A 22368-nucleotide genomic window follows, 5' to 3' on the forward strand; every position below is an offset into this window, starting at 1 on the left:
AACGTTCACTCCAGTTGCTTGTGTTTATTGAGCAGCTACACGATGTGGGCAGTGGACGGCAGTGCACCAAGAGCAATTATTGTACTGTAGTTTCTATGCTCCCACCACTGCTAACCCGCACTGACCGGTGCAGTGAATTATGGTGAAAATGACACCCACGACCTGCACGATGTCGGGGAGGTTCTCATCCAGCAGTTGCATTTACAAAAAAATTGGGCTGTACTTGTACATTCACTGCATTGGTATTAACATCACTGGGCCTCATCAGAAAGCCGTAGACTTCTAACCCACGTGGAGCCACGGTGTGCTTGTGGTCCAACAACTTTATTAATTTTATTAAGCGGCAAAATACACACATCCCCGGCTTTTCTGTCAATGTCATCATACTATCCAGAAAAGCATCACTCACTCAAAACAATAAATAAGCAATGTCTCCATATTTCTACAAATAAATATACAATTGTTCCTTACACAACCCCATTAGCTGCACGCACGGCCTTCTGTCAGTCCATAATTTCAGCAGCATTGATTCAAGACATGAAGACATCTGGGCTAGTTGTTACATGAAGTGTCTCATCAGTCTATAATTTCAGCAGCATTGATTCAAGACATGAAGACATCTGGGCTAGTTTTTACATTAAGTGTCTCATCAACAATGGTGAGCAGCCAATCTTCCAGGCAAGGACCGCCATCTGGTCAATTATGCTTTCAGGATAGCTGCCTTAGTTTGCGTGAAAGTGAAACTGGGGTACTGCACAGTAATACCCCGATTTAGGTGTCGACCTTCCACGTCGTTTCGCAAATACGTCGTCACTTTATTAACGCCACTATCTTGGTGTGGGTCACCTCAACCCGCCCGTCCTTTCATGTAACCATCGCCTCTCAGCCTTCGCCTCCACCTCCTACCCTGTACACAAAATACATGAAGTCCCCGACTTACGATGGTCCCCGACTTACGATATTTCGATCTTACGATGGCGATAGCGATGACAAAATTGTACAAAAAAATGTTTTATTTCGCGCGGCAGGCAAACGCAGCAGCGTACGAGGTACGATACTGTAACTTGATCATCGCCATCCTCCTCTTCCGACAACTAAGTTAATGTAGCCATCAACAACCCAACATCGTTCAAGTATGCAGACGACGGACAGAATCTTGGTGAGCACACTAGAATATGATACGTTACGATACGTTCAATGCATGTATGATACATAGCTTTAGCGATTTCATTTTAGGGTTACCACGATACGATTACATACGTTCAATACATGTTAAAAGTTTTTTTTTTTAATATATAGCAGATAGAAAAAACTTTCTATGAAATTGCAGTTCATATAGGTAGGCTAAGAATTTACCTTGTTTTTTTAACTTTAGAATTTACTGTGTAATACAGTATTGTAATTAATAAATACACAGTATATAGTTTATACAGTACGGTACTGTAAATTGCCCTGTTTTGCTAAATTATCACCATTCTTTAAGACTCCTGCGTAGGCTAGGCCATTTTCGACTTACGATATTCTCGACTTACGATGGGGTCGTCGTAACGCATCTCCATCGTAAGTCGGGGACTACCTGTAGTTTTCGTCCAGCGTAAAGAAATGTACCGTACTGGAGAACAATGCATTACTTGTGTACAGTATCTTATTGTACCCCGTATAGTGTGTGTCAAGGTTTACTGCTCTACACTAGTGTTGAGCACAGTATTTTTGTTTGTTTGTAATTGAATGTAACGTTGCGTGTAACGTTGCGTACACTCCGTTGTCTTCTGATTTAGCTCTCGTGGGAAATTTACGGCGTTTTGATATTCGACGCCGCAACTTTCAGGAACGCATCCCCCCCCCCCACCCCCCAGACGTAAACCGAGGGTATTAATGTATCCGGAGAAAATCCATGCACACGAGAATATTACAATAAGGTCCGCACAGAAGGGGCTTAAGAACCAACTCCATGATGTCACATACTCTTTGGTTCTTTCGGTAAAGTCACGTAGATAGAAAAAATAAATAATAGATAACGACAAAATTGATTGTTCACGCTTACGGTGGCTTTCAGACAGCATACATTAATTTTTCGTCTCCCACCTCCTCTTTTGAGAACATAGATGGACTATTCTTAGTTTTTTCGGTAAAGTCACGTTGAAGGGAAACAACTAAATAATAAAAAAAACTAAGAATATGAATTACTGCAGTCACGAAAGCTTTAAATCAAAATAGATGGACTAGTCCTTCTAAATAAACTGCCAAATCGCTATCCGTGGTGCTGACGTTTTTTAAATAGATAAATGCACCGTTTAAAAATAAATAAATGCAAACCGCCACTTCTTTAAAATGTTTCTTGCCGTTGGGGTTTCACACCTGATGATGACCGTTTGTGTTATGGTCGAAACGTCGTGAGAATTTTTATTGTTTTATATATATTTCATTATTTTATTGTTTCCCTTCAACGTGACTTTACCGAAAGAGCTAAGAATATAATAGATAACGGCGTTTCGATCGCAACAAGCCGACTCTCTGAGTTGCATTACATTTCTACATTTTGCTAAGTTTTATCTTTTTTTGCAATGGTTTTACTTAACTTGATTCCTGTGTCGTGGTCAAATCTTGCAATCAAAATTTCGTCTACTTCCCGTTGTCCAATCAATTCCGCATTTTGCACACGTACCCAGATCCGGTGACAATGCACGCCTCTATCAAAATCGGCATCAATTAATCAATTAATTCGCTACTTTAAATCAATTTACATTTAGTATGGACGCCTTATTATTTATATATATTTTGGTGTATGTCAAAAACTCCGCGGTCCCTACTAAACTCTGGAATCGCCTCGCCCTAGAGGCAGGCGCCACGTGTCTCAGGCGCCACGCCTGCTCCGTGTCAACGAGTTACGGGCACCCTCACTTCCACACAAACAAAAGTTGTACATTGAAGATTCATTCGTAAAGTAATCAGTTAATTAAAGTAAGCGTTGATGTGGGAGCAGGCGCCGCATCATTGACGTACTTCGACCGTGAGTTAAACGAAGTTGTGAATAAAATCGTTGTTTTAAAAAATATATATTTTTAATGAGTTTTTTTTTACATCACCTTGTTCCCTACTCTTTGAATTTCATCCCCACCCCCCTCGCCCGTTACGGCAGCCCCTCCCCCCTCCCTCCCCTCCCTCCCTCCACCCTCCCTTCCCCCACCCCTCCCCCTCCCCCAACCCTCCCTTCCCTCCCCCCTCCCCCACCCCTCCCTTCCCCCTCCCTCCCCCCTCCCCCACCCCTCCCTTCCCACACCCCTCCCCTCCCTCCCTCCTCCCCCTCCCCCAACCCTCCCCTCCCCCACCCCTCCCTCCCCCCTCCCCTCCCCCACCCCTCCCCCACCCCTCCCTTCCCTCCTCCCCCCTCCTCCCCTCCCCCACCCCTTCCTCCCCCCTCCCCCACTCGGCTCTATATAAAGCCCCATCACAGCGGCTTGTTGCTATTTCTCGCCTGAAGACGGTTGCTTGTTGTTGCGGTTGAAACGACGTGATCTATTATTTATTTTTCTCTATCTACGTGACTTTACCGAAAGAACCAAATAGTGTGAATTCGTGCAGTCACGAAAGCTTCAATTCAACATTGATGTCTCATGTTTATATTCGCCCGTGTGTCGTGGTCCGAGGTGTGTTGCCTTGCAAAAATAAACCCGTCCTAAATCGCCTGGTAAATTGATGTTGACGTGTTTACACGGATGAATTAATTTCTTGGCAGGCTGTGGTAACTCAAGCGCAGCACATTCCTCAATAGCACTGCCCTAGATGGTAACAAAATATATAAAATGCCACGTTTCAGACAATGGGGCTTCTTCACAGCAGAGGCAGTGTAATTGAGGTGTTGTGATTTGTATTTAAATTATTTCGCACCGTACGTAGCCAACCGTGCTAATCGGAGTTGCGGGGGAAAGACCACCCTCAATGCATCATCACCAAAACGTGTGTGTGAGATATACCAAAGACCAGTAGTAATTATGTGTGCAAGGACTTGACCACGCCAATAATGATCGAGTTGACCCCAGAATCATCAGGCCATCGTTGCCGTGGCAACAGAAGCTGTCCGTGCCACTCAGGCCTCTGTGGCAACGGGAAGGGCCCTTGAGTGAACGAGCTGCACAGCTGCAGCGGGGAGGCCTTCGTGGGGAATTCGAGAGAAAACAAAACCAAACCCAACGTCCCCGACATTCAACCCAGACCACACAGCACTCACTTCATCAGCCATGATCAATCCACCGCTGGATGAAAGCCTCCTCCCCAAGCTGTCGCCATGTCCGTCAATGCTAACGCATGAGTCAATAGTTTTAGGCTTCAAAGTTAACTTCCCCACCAATTTCAAGTTTGAATTTAAGTATAGGATTCATGCTGATACCGTTTATTCTGGATAGCCTCGCCGAGTCTCAAGATTTTTATCAGGAGAGCTCCTGCTGCTTTGGCCAGTTGCATGAGTGTTCGACATCGTGTGGGGAGGAAATTGGTGCTGTAATGAAATTATTTAGTAAATGTTCTCCCGTCTCTCATCAGGCTAGATTCTCTCCATCTCATGGTTCTCCCCTGAACTTCCCTTCTCCACCACTTTCCTGGGCTTTCTGTTGGGATATTTTGATGGTGTGGAAACTCTTTAATGGAGTCTGGGTGGAAAAAAAACCACTATTTTCCTGGGATCTTTCCAAGCTCCTGAGACCTGAAAGGCGGCAACTGTCTCTCTCTCTCTCTTGGGTCTGCCTCTGAGAAGCCAGAGAGGTCAGGTTAACAATGCGGTGGACCGCGGAGTCGGCTAGCTACTGGCGCTTTTCCTTCAACATCATGGGGCTCTCTGGACTCGTGACGGCTGGCATGCCGTTGCCGGACATTGTCTAAAATTCGTACTTTTATTCAATTCTGCTTCAAACATTTAGTTTTTTCCATTCAGTGTATTGTTGAATTTTGCATTCCATTGCAAAGTGCTTTGAGAGTGTGTTTCAGTATTTACGCACTGGATGAATGTAAATCTTTTCCTTAAATAAGAAATGAGATTCCACGAATTATCAATAGAAAACTATTTTTTTTACCAATCCGGGAAAAAAATCTGACTTTGTGCTTAGGAGGACAAACGATGTCCGGATTGTATGCGTGTTGAACCTCTTTCGCACCGTACATAGCCAACCATGCTAATCGGAGGTGCAGGGGTAGGACAACAAACTAAACATAAATCAGTTCTAAAGAAATTCGTTTTCAACCGAGATTTAAAAGTGCATAGCTCCAGTGGCTTCCTAATATCGGAAGAGCCATCCAGACGGCCGCAATGTATTGACCGTATTTGTTCTATGGTTACCCAAAAGCCACTGCGAGGATGGGTTTGCGTGACGGTTTATGCTCCTTGACTAGATCACCAAGGTATCGTGGTTCATTTGTGGCAGCACTGTGTGTAATAAGTAATGAGCGCGACCTTAAGCTCAACTGAAAAAACGTGGCACCTCGCGGTCTCATTTCCACAAGACGGCCCACGAGACAGACGCGACAGCCTCCGCTCTCTCATGTTTAATACTAAAACAGGGTAATAAATGCTCACGCGTTAAAGCTTTTTCTCCTGCCAAAAACAAGAGCACGAGCGCGGGGTCCTGAGCTGAGGCAATCGAGCACACGACTGCTGGTAACCGTGGGCCATACGTATTTACACAGCAGGGCACTTCCATCTTTCAAAAAAATTACACAAAATAGTATTGTGCGTTCGCACTTTGTAAAAAAACTAAATCGCTCTCTCTCTCACAAAATCTATAAACGGCAAATAAACATCGTGCAGTTCGTTTAAACAAAAACAAGCGGCAACACAGCGACAACGAAGCACAACTGAAACACGAGGCTCGCGTTTTATTTTAATATATAACCTTGGACCAGATTCCCACGCGGTGGGGCGGCTCGAGTTCTGGAGCAAAAAACACAGCGCAGCAAGGCTAGGATGACCGCGCTTTGCAGCCGTGGACCAAAATGCACCGACGTCAGCGCGACTCGGCCGTTGGCTTAGGAGGCGTGGCCCTCTCCTCACGGATCTCGTGAAGCGTGGCCAGTGAAATTACGTCACGGCCACATGGGGGCCCCAGGCGGCGCGGGATGGGAAGCGTTGATGATAATGACTTGTGGCGAAGAGACTCAAGACGTCTCCATACCGGCCTCGTCAAAGCACAGAGCAGGCACTGTCGGGATCATTAGTACGAATGCGGGCAGCTGCCGGTGAATGAATCTCATATGCGGCGAGTTCATAGTCAGCCATCGACGAATTCACTAATAATTCGTAATATACAAATTTTATTTTATTGCCTTGATTTTGCATATTCTGGCCCTAAGGGCATATTAATCCCATTAAAATCAGTCGGCACAGTGCATAATTGTGTGAATTCCAGTTTAGGGTTAGAGGGGCCCATCAAAGATACATCATCTTCCGGGGAGCCATTCCACGGCACAACGTGAGGTCCTGCAGGTGTGGCGGCTGAATAAAAAAAAAGTATCATTGCAAACAACGAGCTGTGAACCGGATGTAAAACAGACAGCAGGCACAGAAGAGACCAGGGCAAGGCTGGTTTTGGAGCAAGAGGGCTTTTAGTGTCACAGACATTTCCAGCTGACGTCGAGGTCACCGTATAAGGCTTTTCTTGGTCGTGCGCGCACAGGTGCACGAGAGTCTTGGCCTGCGAGCACAAGAGCTCATGAGAGGTCGAGCCTCCGCCTGCGCCTGCTCCCGGCGGTGTTGGTGGCGCGGTTGGGGGGGGCATGGGGGGACATGGCGGGGACGTTGGAGGGGCACGCGGGAGCCTGGGGGCCGCCGGAACGGCACCGCGTGTAGAAGAGGATGTAGGCCTGGGCACGGCAAACCTCCGCCACGGACACCACGTCCAGCCGCGAGTCGTTGCAGTGCACCCAGAAGCCTGCGCTCGCCAGACGCGCACGCAGAACATTCGTGCCAGGCTCACAGGACCCACCGTGCAGACCGCACACACAGTACATACAGAACACACGTACAATACATGCTAGATGCATGGCACATACAGCATGGATGCCAAACAAAGCAACACCAGATACATACAAAGACAAATAATTGTCACTCATACAGCCTAAACAGACTGTTGGGGCAAGCGAGCACCTATGAAGGCCGGCACAGCACATGATGGGGTAGGAGGCCAATATTAAGTCTGACTGAATACATAGCACACTCACCGGATCATAACACACACGCAAAAATATCAAACACAAAGCGCGCACGCATAGCACGTACACCATGCACGCGAGATACGAAGCCGTTACGTAGCATATATACGTATGTCAGATACACACACAATGTAAAGTAATTATTTACCAGGGAAAGCCCACTGAACTATGCATTTTTTTTTTTAATCAGAGGCGACCTGGCTCCACATAGTTTTTAGAAGGGGCTTATCATTTAGAGGAATTTATAGTTGCAGCCAAATAATCAAAACACGTGTTTCTAACGATGGAGAGCAAAACCGGAGGAACCTGGAGAAAAATCCGCATCAACTCCAAATATACAGGCATTGTCAGGTTTCGGGATTAAACCCACTAACTTCAGGGTACCAGGCAAGAGAGATAACATCTCAGCACCGCAGTGCCCCTAATTACACTACACGCACATCACAAACACACAACGCACACACAACGTATATATCATGTGCATCAGAGTCATGGTCAGAGTCATGAGCGTACCGCCCTCAGCGTTGTAGCAGTACGCCGTGTAGTGTCCTGAGCCGAAGCCTCGCCCGTGATGCATCACCACGGCTGAGAGGTCGTATGTGCTGGGGTCAGCACCACCGCTGCCGCTGCCGCTACCACCGTCACGGCTGCAGTACGGCGTCATGCAGAGTCGCTGCTCAAACGCCACGTGCACGCCAATCTTCTCGCGGTGATTTCGGCCCGACCACCTGCACACGGCCACACCATGTCACTCACAGGTCAATTCACACAATGCTGCGCCCACACACTCATCATCATTATCATCATCTTCTTCAGTGATGATCTATCGATTGCTGAATTAAGGTATTTTCTAGCAGTCACTATCGTTCATGGTCTCACAATGCAATAATCCATTTGGGGATTTACAGGAACACACAGGCACACATCGGGACTTACAGAGATACATAGCAGTCACACATAAGGGCACAAGGGGACACATAGAGATACATCGGGACAGAGACACGCAGGAGAAACACAGGAGAGGTACTTACAGACTCACGGGGACAAACAGGGACACACGAGGACACAGAAACACAGGAGAGACACAAAGCGACACACGTGGCGCAGCAGTTCACCTGAAGCGCTTGAGATGTAGGCGTAGCACGCGAGGCAGTCTGTGCACCAACAGTTGCTTTTGCGCCTCGGTGAGTACCGGCTGCTTGGAGGAGGAGCGACGTCGCCGGCCTGCCAGGCACAGAATGGCAGCATGGCATCGCCGGTGAGAGTGGCACCGGGTCGCGCCACAACCATGACGAGCACGCGACCACCCGTTCACCACGTGCGTGTCTGTTCTTTATGCCATGCGAACTCAAGCCGAGCAGCTAAGTCGCCGCTTGTATCGCTACGTAGTAAATTTACACGCTGTATGCAACTTGTATATTTTTTTTAATTCGCGGAAGATCCGGCATGTAGCTTAACTAGAGCGATATGCACATGACTCCTGCGCACATAAAACGTGTGTGGCGTGATGTGGCACGGGATGATGGTGTTGCATGGCATGATGTGGCGTGATCCAGCGTGGCATGGTGTGGCATGGCGTAGCATGGAATTGCGTGGTGTGTTGTGGCGGTGGATGGCGTCTTGCGGCATAGTGTGGCGTGACATGGCGTTGTGTGGCATGGTGTAATATGCCGTGGTGTGGTGTCACGTGGTGAGTGGTGGTGGTGGAGGTGTGGGCACGAGCTCTCACCGTTGCACGTGTCGCAGGAGTACACTTTCCCGCCATCCAGTGCCTCTGTCTCGGTGAACTTGGCGAGCATCTCGGTGAGGGTGCAGCCGCCGTTCGTGCTGCCACCAGCGCCGCTACCACCAGCGCCGCAGCCACTGCTGCCACCACCATCGCTCTCCACTGCCTTGGCCAGGCCGTGGTAGCGCTCGGGGAAGTCGAGCGAGAGGTCCCAGAATAGCTCATTCCTCCGTGACGTATGCGCGCATGACAGGCACGTCACCTACATCCAGGAGAAAATAAAACGGCGATGTGAATTAATATTGTGGCTGGGTGAGTGGGTATCTTTGTGGCTGTTTGGATGGATCAGTAGCCTGTTGGGTGAATCGGTTGGTGGGTAGGCGAATGGATGGGTGCCTGGTTGTCTGGCTTACTGGGTGGGTGAGTGAGTGGTGAAAGGGTGGCTGAGTGGGTGGTCAGTTGCGTGAGCGTCTGACTGCATCGCTCGGTGGCTGGAAGGCCCTACCTGGCTCAGCAGCTCCCCCTGGAAGATGCTCGCCACCACCCGTAGCACCTGGCGGACGAGCTTCCGCTGGGAGAGCGGTGACGGCGGGAGGCGCGGGAATGGGGACACAGGCGCCGCATTGGCGTGGGGCGGCCCCGGAGGCCATGGCAACACTGGTGACACCGGCGACACTGGGGAGCCGGGCCCTGCGGAAGAGGATGATGCCGCAGCTGCTGCCGCCGCCTCCAACTCCTGAAGCACCTTGTCAAGCAGCTCGCACAGGAACTCCTGAGCGTCCTGCTGCGCATAACCCTGCCGGCGCGCGCGGTCCACGCGACGTTAACTGCGGTCGCCGTCGTCCCATCGTCGTTATTACCGCCAATTCACAGTTAACGCACCATAATTTAAATGAAGGCTGGTCAGGTGACATGGTTCTAGATTCCCATTTGAGATCTAGACAAAAGTTTATCCGATGACACTTGGCACATTTCCAAAACGAAATGCAGCGTCTATCGCTAAATCTGGTCGTGAGAATCGCTCTTCAGCCCGCTGGTGAGTGAGCTGAAACAATAATTGTCGCGTCGTTAAAATACTTGTACATCGCATCATCGCCACCGTCACAAACATTCGCGTGAACCCCCCATCCGCCGAGTGCCAGCGACACCGCGTACGACTCCGGCCGCGCGTCGTCGGCCCGGTGCCCCGCACGCTCACCTTGAACGACGGCACGAGGCGCCACACCGAGTGCAGCATCGCGTAGGGCGACACAAGCGCCCACTTCCCGGACCACATGACCCTGAAGAGCGTGTGCAACTCGTGACAGAGAGACACGCGCTCCTCCTCCTCTTCCTCCTCTCGCTGCTGCTGCTGCCCGTGCACCTGGTGCTGCTGCCCGTGCGTCACTCTCTCTGCGCCACCCCCGCCGCTCAGCCCGGCCCTGCGGCTCTCACGTCTGGCGCCGTCCGTGATGGTGGCCGCCGCCTGCCCCAGCCCCGTGGCCTCGCGGTAGCACTGCTCCGAGAGCTGGCGGGCCAGCCCCACATGGCGACGCTGCCGCCGGGGGCCCGTCGGATCGTCGCCCTCGAGAGGCCACGAGGTCGCACCGGGGTCGGAGCCGGCGCCGCTAAGGTCGAGCAGCAGAAAGCATTGGCGGAACGCCTGCAGGTGGCTCAGCACCTGCACAGTAGCACACAGCGATGTCAGGCGCACAGGCAATGGCTGAGTGGCAGAGACTGCTACCATTGGCAAACCCGCTCGTGCGGGCAACCCCCTCACGCGGGCTATCCACTCCAATAGGCAACCAACCACATGCCGTGTTGACACAGCACCACCACAGCAAGGAACGCTGCTGTGTTGTTCCCGGCGCCGCCGGTACCACCCGCACCTGCAGGATGGAGTTCATGTAGCACGTGTTGCCCAGGTTGCGTAGCCCCGTCACGCCGGGGGTGACCGTCGGCCTGCGCTTCAGTGGAGGGGACGGTGCGTCTGGAGGCAGCGCCGGGGCAGGCGAGGGCGGGAGAGGGGTCAGTAGCATCGCCACGGCGACCACCTCCCCGGTACGGGGAGGCACGGCGGCTGGCGTTGGCGTGGGCACTCGGTGGTTGCGGTGCTGCGCAACATTGCTCAGACGAGGGCTCTTCCTCGGGGGCCGGCTGGACATCTCCTCTACACAGGGGAGGGAGCGAGGTGGAGGTGGTGGAGAGTGGCAGCAGGGAAGTTGGGTGGGGGGGGTACGGGGGGGCCTTGTTAGAAACAAAATTACCACTCACATCCGCCAAAGTAGAAATAATCACGAATCATGGGCACTCTCACCCGGATTATACGATATGGTCTGAAGGCTTTTCCATCTAAAAGTCTAAATCAGTTTAAATTTCCCATAAATCACGTGACTTCTCTGTGTGTGGCCACCTCCACTGCGAATTCCTCCCCTCCTCCTGCGCTCGCTGTGAAAATAGACGCTGCTCCCCCGTGCATCAGCATCGAGGTCCTGATGCAGCCTCTTCCTCCTCCCGTCCTCATCTCGCCTGACCCATTGCTCCCGTTCCTCTTCCATCCATACCCTCACATTTCCCGTTCATTCTCTTCCCCTCTCCCGTTGCTTTTTCATTTTGCATACATTGCATCTCTGACTCTACTCCCCTTCTCACGGTGTAGCATGGGTAAACGGTTTTATTATTCATACGTGCAGCAGTTCATTGGACTGTTGCATTGCAAGACTAGGACAGATGATGGTGACTTGGCGAGGACTTCATCCAGCAATGGATTGATCACAGCTGATGATGGTGCTCTTTCTATTTATGAGAAAATAAACCAGAACTGTTTCCCTCAATCGAACCAAACGTTTCATAGACTACACATATACAGCCCCTTTGCGTCAAACCATGCTGAATCAGTGCCTCCCCACACTACATTGGCCACGTGAGTCAGAATATATATTTAGACTGGAGGAATCTGATGAGCTATGAAGTTCTTTTTCACAGATGTCTAGTAAGTAATTTGACCATGCTTCACCAATCTTGTCAATTCGGGTTCATGAAGGTGGTGGCAGGGCGGTGCATGACCGGTTCAGCTATCACACTCCACTGATGTTGGCCGTCACCAGGAATAAAACTCTAGTCACTGGGTTTACAACTCAGTGGCCGAGCCACTGCATCACCGATCGCCTGAATTGTAATAATAATAATGCCATTTATTCACCCAGAAAATTATCGCCGAATCTCAAGACTTCTTTTTCGCGGGTGGTCCTGCTACATCGTGTAAGTTCCACCACTCAGTGTTTGGCTTCACACGTGAAGCGAATCTGTGAAGAACCCCGGGGATGAATCCGGGGTGAACCCGCCACGTCGCACATCCAAGCCTCATGCACGCTCAATGCCGCCACTGAGATCTGACGAAAAATCTGGCTCATCGCGGGCGTATGTATGTTGAACTTCTTTCACACTGTACATAGCCAACCATGCTAATCGGAGGTGTGGTGGAAGGACAACAAACCAAACACAAAAAGCAGTTCCTTAAGAAATTCGGTCACCGGCCAAAAACTCCGCGCACCTCTGTGTCGCCGCCTGCGCTCCTGCCGCTCCCTCTGCGCGTCCTCGCGGCGCCGCTGCTCCTGGGCGGTGTCCAACTCGTGCAGCGCGCGGCGCCGCCCACTTGACGTGAGTCCCGCCCACGCCGTGAACACCTTGCGCGCCAACGCCAGGCGCCGGTGCCACAGCGCGGTAAACATGCGGTCCTCGGCGCGCAGCTGGGCTTCCACCCGCCGCTCGCTGGGCCTGCCGGGGTATGAAGAGGCAGCCGCACCGTGTCAATGCCGCGGGTGGAAACGCGGAGACGTTGGGAATAGTGACACGGCAAAGCTGAGGGCACAAATGCTAAGCAAAGTGGCTTTAAAGCCTGCCTAGTGCTTGGATGGGTGACCACGCGCATTACAAAAAAACCTCAAAAATTGCAGCCTGAAGAGTAAAAAAAAGATAATAGGCGAAGTTTTGGGCAAAGGCCGTTCTTCACAGCACATTTTACGTGTTCATTGTGCTTGTGCGCAAATGCGTCACCAAATAATATGCCAATGGTCGTTAAAGGCTGATGGGCTTCCAAGACCAGAGGAGATCCAGCACATTCCGGGAAACTCGCTCAAAGGCACCAACGTGTCTGCTCAGATGCACCGCACATCGGCGGTGTAGCCATCGAGGGAGTGTACAGGCAGTGGAACTGCACCGGGGCCCACGGGCCAGTGGGGTAGGGGGGCATTTCATTCATTCCTATGTCAAACCATGCTGCTATGCTACTAGGCTACTGGCAGTAACATGGGGGGGGGGGGTAACGAGGCAGTCTTGGCAGCAGCAATGGTGGAACTGTGGCTAGGGGCACAAGGCAGAAGCCATCTGCTGTGCATGCTTATGCGTGTTGCCATGCAATACGCATGTCTATGTAAGTACACGACGTGTATACATGCATCGTGGTGTAGTTTAGTGTGTATGTGCAAACGTCGAGTAAATGTGCAGCCCTTTGTCAATCCACTGCTGGATCATGAGAGGGCCTCGGTGCCATGCGGGTCGCGGGGGGTTATTTGGCCCATGCTTCGCCAAGTCAGTAAGTGCCGGGTTGGTGAAGGCTGGGAGCGCAGAAATACAATACAACAATGGATTTTGCTGCACCGCCATCTGCTACTCACAACAGAATGTACCAGTATGAATGTATCCATTCAACGTGTAGTTTTGTTATTATTACTACACATTTTACAGGGTGATACATTTATAGATACCACACTGGTATTTAACGACTCTCCCCCTTACTTTCTTCTCAACAGCTGATTGAACATTGTGACAGTGAGGGCTCCGCATCTTACAGACGAGAGCGTTTATCGACTTAATGAGCGGGATCGAGTTTGGTGGGAAAGATGCATAGAAAGTTAGAAGATAATTTGTGGATTGTCTTTCTCCAGATTATAATAATTCGTTTTATATCGAGCCATGCATGCAAATTGCATCTTGAAACGCTTAACATTTTGAACCCACGACACGAACATCTTAAAGTAAAAAAAAAAAATTTACGTCGTAAAAAAATGTACAAGAACACCAAGGATGAACAAAAACAAACCCCGACTAGGAGCACGGAGGCGGCCAGAGCATGGAGCACGTAGGGCAACATCATTTGGCAACTCAAGCTCCCGACAGCCAAGAGAGTCCAGAGAACAATGATAACAACAATTGGATTTCACACAGCGTTATGCATGCAAATAGTAACCCCCCCAAAACACTGAACATCACGAAACCCGAGCACACTTCGGCTATAAGCATCAGTAAACAAGGACGTGTTTATTAAGTGCGATTTCAATAACGACAGGGAGCTGATTTGATGACGTACAGTGGGAGTGCATTCCACGCTTTCACGGGTACAAGTTAACCTTTTCCCCAGTTGCGATAACAGTAAAGTGCAGCACATTTGATTTGCGTGTTGGTGGGGGGGGAGGGAGCTCTCTGATACTGGGGGGTTGTCTTGATCGACTACTTTGAAGAACCAACCAGTTTTTGATGCCCAACAAAGACAGCAGCTGGTCTGAATCAGGATAATTTAAATCTGGGGAAATTAATGGGCTGATTAAGCCAGGCCGGGGTAATTGAAGGCCGCAGGTGGAAAGAGGTGACTCACCCCTAATTATAATGAGGCCCGATAGGCCAATGGCAAGAAAGCAGGAGGGGGGGGTGGTGGCTGGCTGGCTCAGGTAAGATAAAGGGCTTAGCCAGAACAGAAAGGTGTTGGACCACGGAGGCGTTCAAGTGCTGAGGAGTGAAACATCAAACCAACAGGCTCCGGGGACAACAGGCGCTTTGGCAAGAATCTGCCTTCGAGGCTGGGACCCTGGTGGGAGTACAAGGCTGGAGAGCAGAAGGCGAGGAAGTCACGGACGGGACGGAGACAGAGAGGTTACAACGGCAGGAGGTTCAGCGAAGGTGGCCAGGAGATGCAATGACCAGCGGTGGCGCTCGCGCTCGGGAGATATTCAGGCGGAGGAGTGAGGTGGCCTGGTTGGGGGTCCTGCGGCAACACAGTGCTGGCCTCCCAGTTAAAGCTCCGTGAAGCTGATGGGCTGTGCAGCCATGCAGAGGCTTTGTGGACTGTTGGGATTGCGTAGGGCCATTGGCTTGAGGTGAGGTTCTGAATTGGGCATATGACTTTGATTGTATTCCTTGGATGTGAGGCACCATTTAGGTGTTGCCCACATCTCACTGAATGGATGTGACCTGGCAGGAGCAACAAGCAAAATGGCCAATCCCTCAAAATTGCCTCCGACTTGGTCAGTTAAAGATCGTCGTGGGATTCGCGTTCTGGGGAAACCCTGGGTGAATCTACCATTTCAAATGCGTCACTTGCACACAGATGGAGCTGTAAATCGGAAAGCATGCCGGTCAAAAGTCGCGCATTTTACTTTTGGCGTGACCTAGCAACTCAAAGACTAGGTGAGCGAAGGAGTCCTGCTGGGGTATGCAGAGAAATGAGAGGACCAATGAACCAAAGCAAGGTCATGCAATATTCTAAGATGGAGTGCAATTTTGAAATTAATTTGACACCTGATTGGAAGACGGTGAAGGGAAAATTAAATGGGTGTCATGTGGTGGTATTTATGGGTGCCGAAGTGCGTCTGCAGCAGCGTTGAATACTTTGAGTGTGTCAGGGAGGCCAAATAGGAGGTTCAGGTTTCGGTAGCTTCTTGAGTTGGGGATTGCAGATCTGGGGAATATTGCATAGACGAAAAGCTGTTTGAGAAACGTGAAATATTGAGTCCGAGATGGCTCTCAGTCCAGGAGGACCCCAAGATTACACACGTTTGACAATATCCAAGCATGTATGAACCCTTTCCTATTTTGAGACTTATGCAAGTTGCAGGGGGCGTCCCGTTCACCTGAATCTCGGAACTCGCAAGCAGCTCGGCATTAATTTTATTTAGAAGCATCACGCCGTTGTTTTTAAAGACCTTGTACTTGCTGCAGAGAACTGTAGTGACGCGACTGCACTACGATAGCTGGTGCCACATGCCCTCCCGCATGGCCTTGTGGGAGCCTCCGTACCGATAACATTTCATTTTCGATTTTCGTCCGGTTTTGATGTACACGTACATCATCGGAACAAAATCGGGGGGGTGGGGGGGGGGAAACTGACGTAGACGTACGGCAAGGTTAAGTTAACAAAAGGTGACTGGCATTCGGTACGAGTAGATCTCTTACCAACAATAAGGATTGCATTTTTCTGTTAAAGTTGCAGAAAATTTAATGCAATCCACTGAAGATGGAAGTGATATGGGAAGAAGGGTAAGAAAAGGGATGTGGGGTGGGCGTGGTCAATCACAACAGAGCGGCCGCGTCGTCGTCATAGACGTGATAACCAATACCAAACCTAGAAATTAGTTTTTCCTACAGGAAGAAGGTTTAGGGCAAAGAGCCAAGGATGGAACATCATAGTGTAGAGGATTGCGAGGTAAAAACATTCCTTGGACAGAAATGTTATGAGTAGATGGAAAGGAAGGGAACCACGCAATAAGTTCATCAGATGCCCACAAGGCTGTGTGGGACTTTTTTTAGGATAATGGAGCGAGCGATAGTGTCAACGGCGGCAGATTCTTTAAGAAGCACCAAGTGAGAGAGATCCAGAGTGGAATATCCATTGGGACAAACGAAAGTGCAGTTTCTGTTGAACAAAGTGCCCAAAAACCAGATGAATGGATCCTAAAATTCCCGTTGAAAATTATGACTGGTGAAATAATTGAACATGACATTCAAGAATCTTGGACATTCATGAGCGGTTAGAGTTAGGACGGTAGTTAGTTTTATCGATTTGATCAAGAGGTGTTTTTAAGAAAGGGAGCGACATAATTTTTTTTTAAATCACGCGGAACAATTCTAGAAGAAATGGAATGATTAATTATTTGATTAATGTATGGAACAAAGGTAGATAAGCGGGGCACAGTAAAGGTTGTTGGTAGGGGATCGAATACAGAGGGGTTTTTTTTTTTCTTTAAATTGTGAATAATGGCAGACTACTTTAAATGAACCGGTGATGGAAGATCTATGTAGTGTGGGATGGAATTTGGTTCAGGACAATTTTTGGATGCAGGAAGAACTAATATGGATGCTCGAGGTTTTTGAACATCAAACGGGAGCCGAATATTTCGGAGCGCAACAGTAGGAATGAACGGTGAGTGACGTTTGCTGTGCAAGGGCGTTAACGGCTTCGTATGGGGCTTTGGGGTGGTCACCAGCAGCATCGTTAACCAACTTAGAAAAAATAACCCGGATGTAGGTTAGCCAGGGCCAGCCTACACCCATATTTGAAGATTCACTTCAGGTTAGTAGTTCAAAATATTTTTTTCCCCATTTGCGTCCAGTGGTTTTCGATTGGCAAAATTATGGAGAAGGGGGCACGAGAGAACCGACACGAGGAAATCCATTTTTAATAGGGGTCAGTTTGTTAACCACGTTGGGAACCGTTTTGTTGTCAATGGAAGACAAGGTCGCAGTAAAAATTATAGGGTCTTCAAAAGGAATATTGTAGGAGAGCAGAGATGGTGTTATGTTTTTAAAACAACGATAGGAGGCAGATGACTGTGCGCACCGTGTATCGTCGCCGGCGCCCGAGCGGAGCGTGCGGCCGCTGCGCGTGGTCAGCTGGTAGCGCTGGCTCGTGACGGCGCTCAGCGTGGACCGCAGTAGGCGCAGGTCGCCTGTCGCGTTGTCGTTAAGGACGTAGTCATCGCACGCGTAGCAGTACACGTGCAGCTCGTTCACCTCCAGCGCCAGCGGGTGGCCTGTGTTCTGCAAAGGGGGCAGGGGGGTGGGGAGGCAGGTGTGTAACACGAAAATAAGAAAGGTCTCTGTGTTGTGTCCGTCCCCCCCCCCCGAACTTGTTGCACGTGACTTTTGCTTTGGTAGTATTTATCTCGAGCCAAACTTTTCAGCCTTCTTTATTAAGTTCTTATAAATAAGGAATAATAAATAAGGAATTTAATTTATTTTTGGGTACTTGAAATGCCCCAGCATCTCAAGTGTCAAGATTATTTTGCATAACCAGTTGAGTGATTCAAGAGACCAGGGTAGCCTAATTTATTTTCAAGAGTGACCTCGGTTACCAAAATGAACAAAAACAAAATAAAAATCCGAACAAAAACAACCGTCACATTGTGAGGAATTGAAAATATCGCAAGCGTAATTTACGTGCAGCGCAAATCGGCTCCAGCAGATTACCTCCAGATGGAACAGGGCGCAAATTACAAAACTGACCTAACACGAACGTGACCATCAAAGAGGAACGGTGTGACCTAAAGTACAAATATGTACACAAGGATATATATCAAAGCCCCTTGCACAATGGCGGAGCCAAGATTTTCAGGTAGTGGGGGCAACTCCTCCAGCAATGAAAAATGATAGAGGCGTTGTTAGGAAGTAAGGACTTGTTCCTCGCTTTTTATTCGACGCGTGTCCGGCGATGGCGCAGCCGTCGATCGAGGGTCGAATTTGAACCGTGTGTGATCAGCATCGCGCTCGCTGAAGGTGAATGCCTTCGGGGAAGTCGTGTACCGTATACGCAACTGCGCACAATTCTGAGTGACTTATAACTGCTTTGCCGTTACTTATTGCCAATTATGGACTCAGACTCTTGTCCTATCATATCATGTACACATGGCACAATAATATGCTACACAGTGGCAGTGGGGGTCGATCGACATTAGGGATTTAGAAATTAGGGATTTCGATCGGAACATTGGGGGGGAACGTGCCACCCCACCCTGCCACTGGTTCCGCCAGTGCCCTTGCATCACATTACATCTCATCCATCATTCCAATGCCCAGCTGCAGTTTGTCACTTTTGTTGATTTCGGGCCTGTGGCCACCTGGTAGTGCAGGAGGGCGTGCTCCGAGATGTAGCGTCCGCAAGCGACGTGCGAGCAGCCCAGGCAGGCCCACACCGACTCGGTGGTGCCGCACTCGGCGCACAGCCACTTCTGCGGGTTCATGATGGAGTGGTCCTGGGCGAGACGCAGCCGGAACACGTGGCGGCACTTGTCCATCGCGAAGAGGAAGACGACGCCGCTTCCGCCGCCTCGTCGTCCGCTGCCTTCACCGGCACGTGCCTCCCCCCCACCACCTTCGCCAGCGTCCTCCGGACGAGTCAGGTTTTGTTACGCGGAACTGAGCGTCTGTGAGCAATCGCGGACATCAAAGTCGGTGTGGCCGTCATCAACAACGCCACCCCATCGGCACCACCGACACGAGCATCATCACGACTACCATAACTACCAGCTTCGGCACCATAAGCACCATCACGACTACCAACACAGCTACCATGACTAACAGCTTCATCAGCACCACCGACAAGCACCATCACAATCCTGACTACCAGCTAGCACCATCACTACTATCAACAGTACCACCACCGCTATCATTACTACCAGCTTCAACACCGTCACTACAATTACCACCACCGCCAGCAGCATCAATACCAACACTACCACCACCGTCATAAATACGAGCACCACGACCAGCATCACCATTGCTGGCAACACCACTACCCGCTACCACAACTAACCGCTTCAACACCACCGTACCAACACTCGCAGTACATCCACTCATCACCATAATCACCGCTTCCACCAGCAATAAAAACGCCGCTACCACGACCAACAGTACCACCGCCACCAACTAACTACCAGCTACTATAACCATAACAAAGACAAAGATCCCTCCTCCCACCCATATATTTTAATAGGTCGTAAAGGGGGAAAGGGTTTTATGCGAGCACCTTTTGTAAGCCGGAACTGCACACGAGGGGGGGGGGGGGGTGGCCACCACCACGCTCAGTCACATGTGTCCCAAGCACTAATGTTTACACACCACACTCGTGTACTCATTTAAGGTGGAGTCGATCTAGGAAAGCCCCACGACCGTTTCAAATATTTGCGACAACCACTACGGCACCATTCCCCCACACCGCAACAACAACAACCGTCACCTCCACAATAATCCCTTAACACCACCACACTACTCCCACCACCACCACTACTATCAACATCGATCATTATAAATCCACTGCTGGATAAAGACTTCCCGCAAGCAGTCGCACCGTCCTTCACGGACCCGCGATGTATAACAATCTATCAAGGATCTTCGCAAACGCGAGCCGGATTTGATCTGTCTGTCCGTGGTGTACGTGTTTTTTTTATTATCGGGGTACGATCCCCCCCTCCTCCTCTGATTTCTGATTTGTCGCTTGAGTCTCGACCACCGGCCATCATCATCATCTCTTCCAGGTTACTTGTCCTGCCCAAGTCGGCTCGCTTGTCCTCTCTGTCCAATACGACGTCTGTTCGCTTTCTTGTTGAAACTTTGATTTTTGTCGCACCACCGTACGTAGCCAATCGTGCCAATCGGAGGTGCGAAGGGGGAACAAACTAAACGCACACAAAAATCGAATCCACGTGTTCCTCTTTACGGTTTCTCGGCGCAATTCCAAGCATGCGCCTTGCCTCCCTCCCCATTCTGTTTTGCGCGATTTGTCCACTTTTGTCCCGTGTTTTTTTGTGAATGTCATAAAGTAATGCGAAATTATATTTAAAAAAACATGTCTCTGGGCACACGGTTGGTAACCATGTTGATTTTTCATTGCTAAGTTATAGTATTACACAGACATGCAATTGTGCGGTAGACATTCGGGCAGTTATTGAAAGTAGACTTAGGATCGAAATGAGGAATGAGCGGGGCGTTTTTTTTATTTAAGAACCACTAACGCCATCAATACAACTACCACTCCCGACACTGTCAATACGACACTCATAGCCTCATCAAAATACGGAGAAAACACCGTTACCAATCACTACCACCAGTGTTCCCAACACCACTGACATCACCGCACCACAATCACGATCACCACACCATCACAACTAATACAGAAATGCCTGTAACACTTTCATGACCACCACAATAACTATTATATAACCTTAAGAACAACCATCACATCCACCACCAACCACCATTATGATCCAAACATATCAGCCACCACTACCATTATTCCCAACACCACTACCACCACCTCATTACAATAACAACCACCACTTTCCATCACCACCAACGCACTACTCTCAACATCGCTGGCATTACCGCACAACACAATAACGACCACAAACTACCGGGGACCATCACCACTAACTCTACCAACCATCACCACCACCACCACTAACCAACAACACACTCACCACTACCGTCACCGCCACCATCACTAACTATACTACAACGACCACCACAACTCCCAACGCCACCACAACAACAACAGGCATCACCACAACAACCCAGCAACGGTGTTGAAAGCAGCGGGGTGATGGCGAGGCCCAAACAAAAGCCCCCGGGCAGACAAAGCGACAGTGACAGGGACACAGCACGGGGCCTCTCTGGCCTCGGCTCGTTCTCCTCCTCCTCCTCCCCGCGGCCCCACGGGGCCTCTCCGGACAAAGTTTGCGGCGTCATGGCTGGCGTGGGCACGACGAGACGCCGTGCTTACCTGTAGGACGAGGAGAGACAGAGGAAGGAACCCAGTTGCAGCACCATAGCCCTGGGTCTCCTGGTCACAGGGGGGTCTCGGCGCTAAGGCGGTGACCCCCGGGACCCCCGGGGTCACGGGGTCTCCCGCCCCGAGCAGCGAGGCCGTGGGGCAGCTGGGACACGGGAGAGACGAATGCAAGGACGTGGCCGGCAGCCGGGCTGAGGGTCCGGGCGGGGTCTCTGTGGGACCCTCACGGTGGAGCCGAGATGGAGAACCAGGCTCCTTGGTTGGGAATTGAACGTAGGTCTCCTTGGGTCCGCTTGCACTCAGGGTTCAGAGAGGAAACTGAGCATTCAGAGTCCCGTGTCGAACCCGAAACCCGCCAAGAAGGTTCAGGGTCTCGTCTCGGCTCCGGTCCTCCGCAAGCCGAGTTGTGAGGCCAGCGTCAGCGAGTTCAGGAGTCGAACTAATAAAGACCGGGGTCCAGGGTGGAACCTATGTCCCCGGGGGTCCAGGTCTACGGTCTGCGTTGGGGGAGTCGAGCCGCGCAACTCTCCGCGTTCTGCGAGGCTCGTGGCTGAACCCGCGCTCTGCAGACTCCGCCCCTCACCCCAGCGCCCCGCCTCTCACCCCAGCGCCCGGCCCCCCACCCCAGCGCCCGGCCCCCCCACCCTCAGCGCCCGGCCCCCCCACCCTCAGCGCCCGGCCCCCCCACCCTCAGCGCCCGGCCCCCCCACCCTCAGCGCCCGGCCCCCCCACCCTCAGCGCCCGGCCCCCCCACCCTCAGCGCCCGGCCCCCCCACCCTCAGCGCCCGGCCCCGCCCCCACCCCAGCGCCCCGCCCCTCACCCCAGCGCCCCGCCCCTCACCCTCGTGCCCCGCACCTCACCCCGCTCCCCGCACCTCACCCCGCGCCCCGCACCGCGAGTCCCGTCCCC

General features: G+C 50.8%; 1 protein-coding gene across 1 annotated transcript; it reads right to left on the reverse strand.

The window, feature by feature from the left end:
* Positions 1-5520: 5520 nt before the first annotated feature.
* LOC116947564 (ubiquitin carboxyl-terminal hydrolase 44) lies at positions 5521-22043 on the reverse strand. The gene is made up of 11 exons (XM_032963453.2): positions 21450-22043; positions 18790-19095; positions 17514-17713; positions 12456-12679; positions 10792-11072; positions 10122-10583; positions 9429-9719; positions 8927-9185; positions 8313-8421; positions 7711-7925; positions 5521-6917 (listed from the first exon to the last, which is right to left on the reverse strand). Exons 2-11 carry the CDS (start codon positions 18964-18966, stop codon positions 6697-6699), a joined length of 2439 nt encoding a protein of 812 aa, XP_032819344.1. The 5' UTR covers positions 18967-19095; positions 21450-22043; the 3' UTR covers positions 5521-6696.
* Between the last annotated feature and the right edge of the window lie 325 nt (positions 22044-22368).

Source organism: Petromyzon marinus, chromosome 30 (assembly GCF_048934315.1).
Source record: "Petromyzon marinus isolate PM22_M1 ecotype Great Lakes invasive population chromosome 30, UKy_Petmar_22M1.pri1.0, whole genome shotgun sequence".
NCBI classification, from domain to species: Eukaryota; Metazoa; Chordata; class Hyperoartia; order Petromyzontiformes; family Petromyzontidae; genus Petromyzon; species Petromyzon marinus.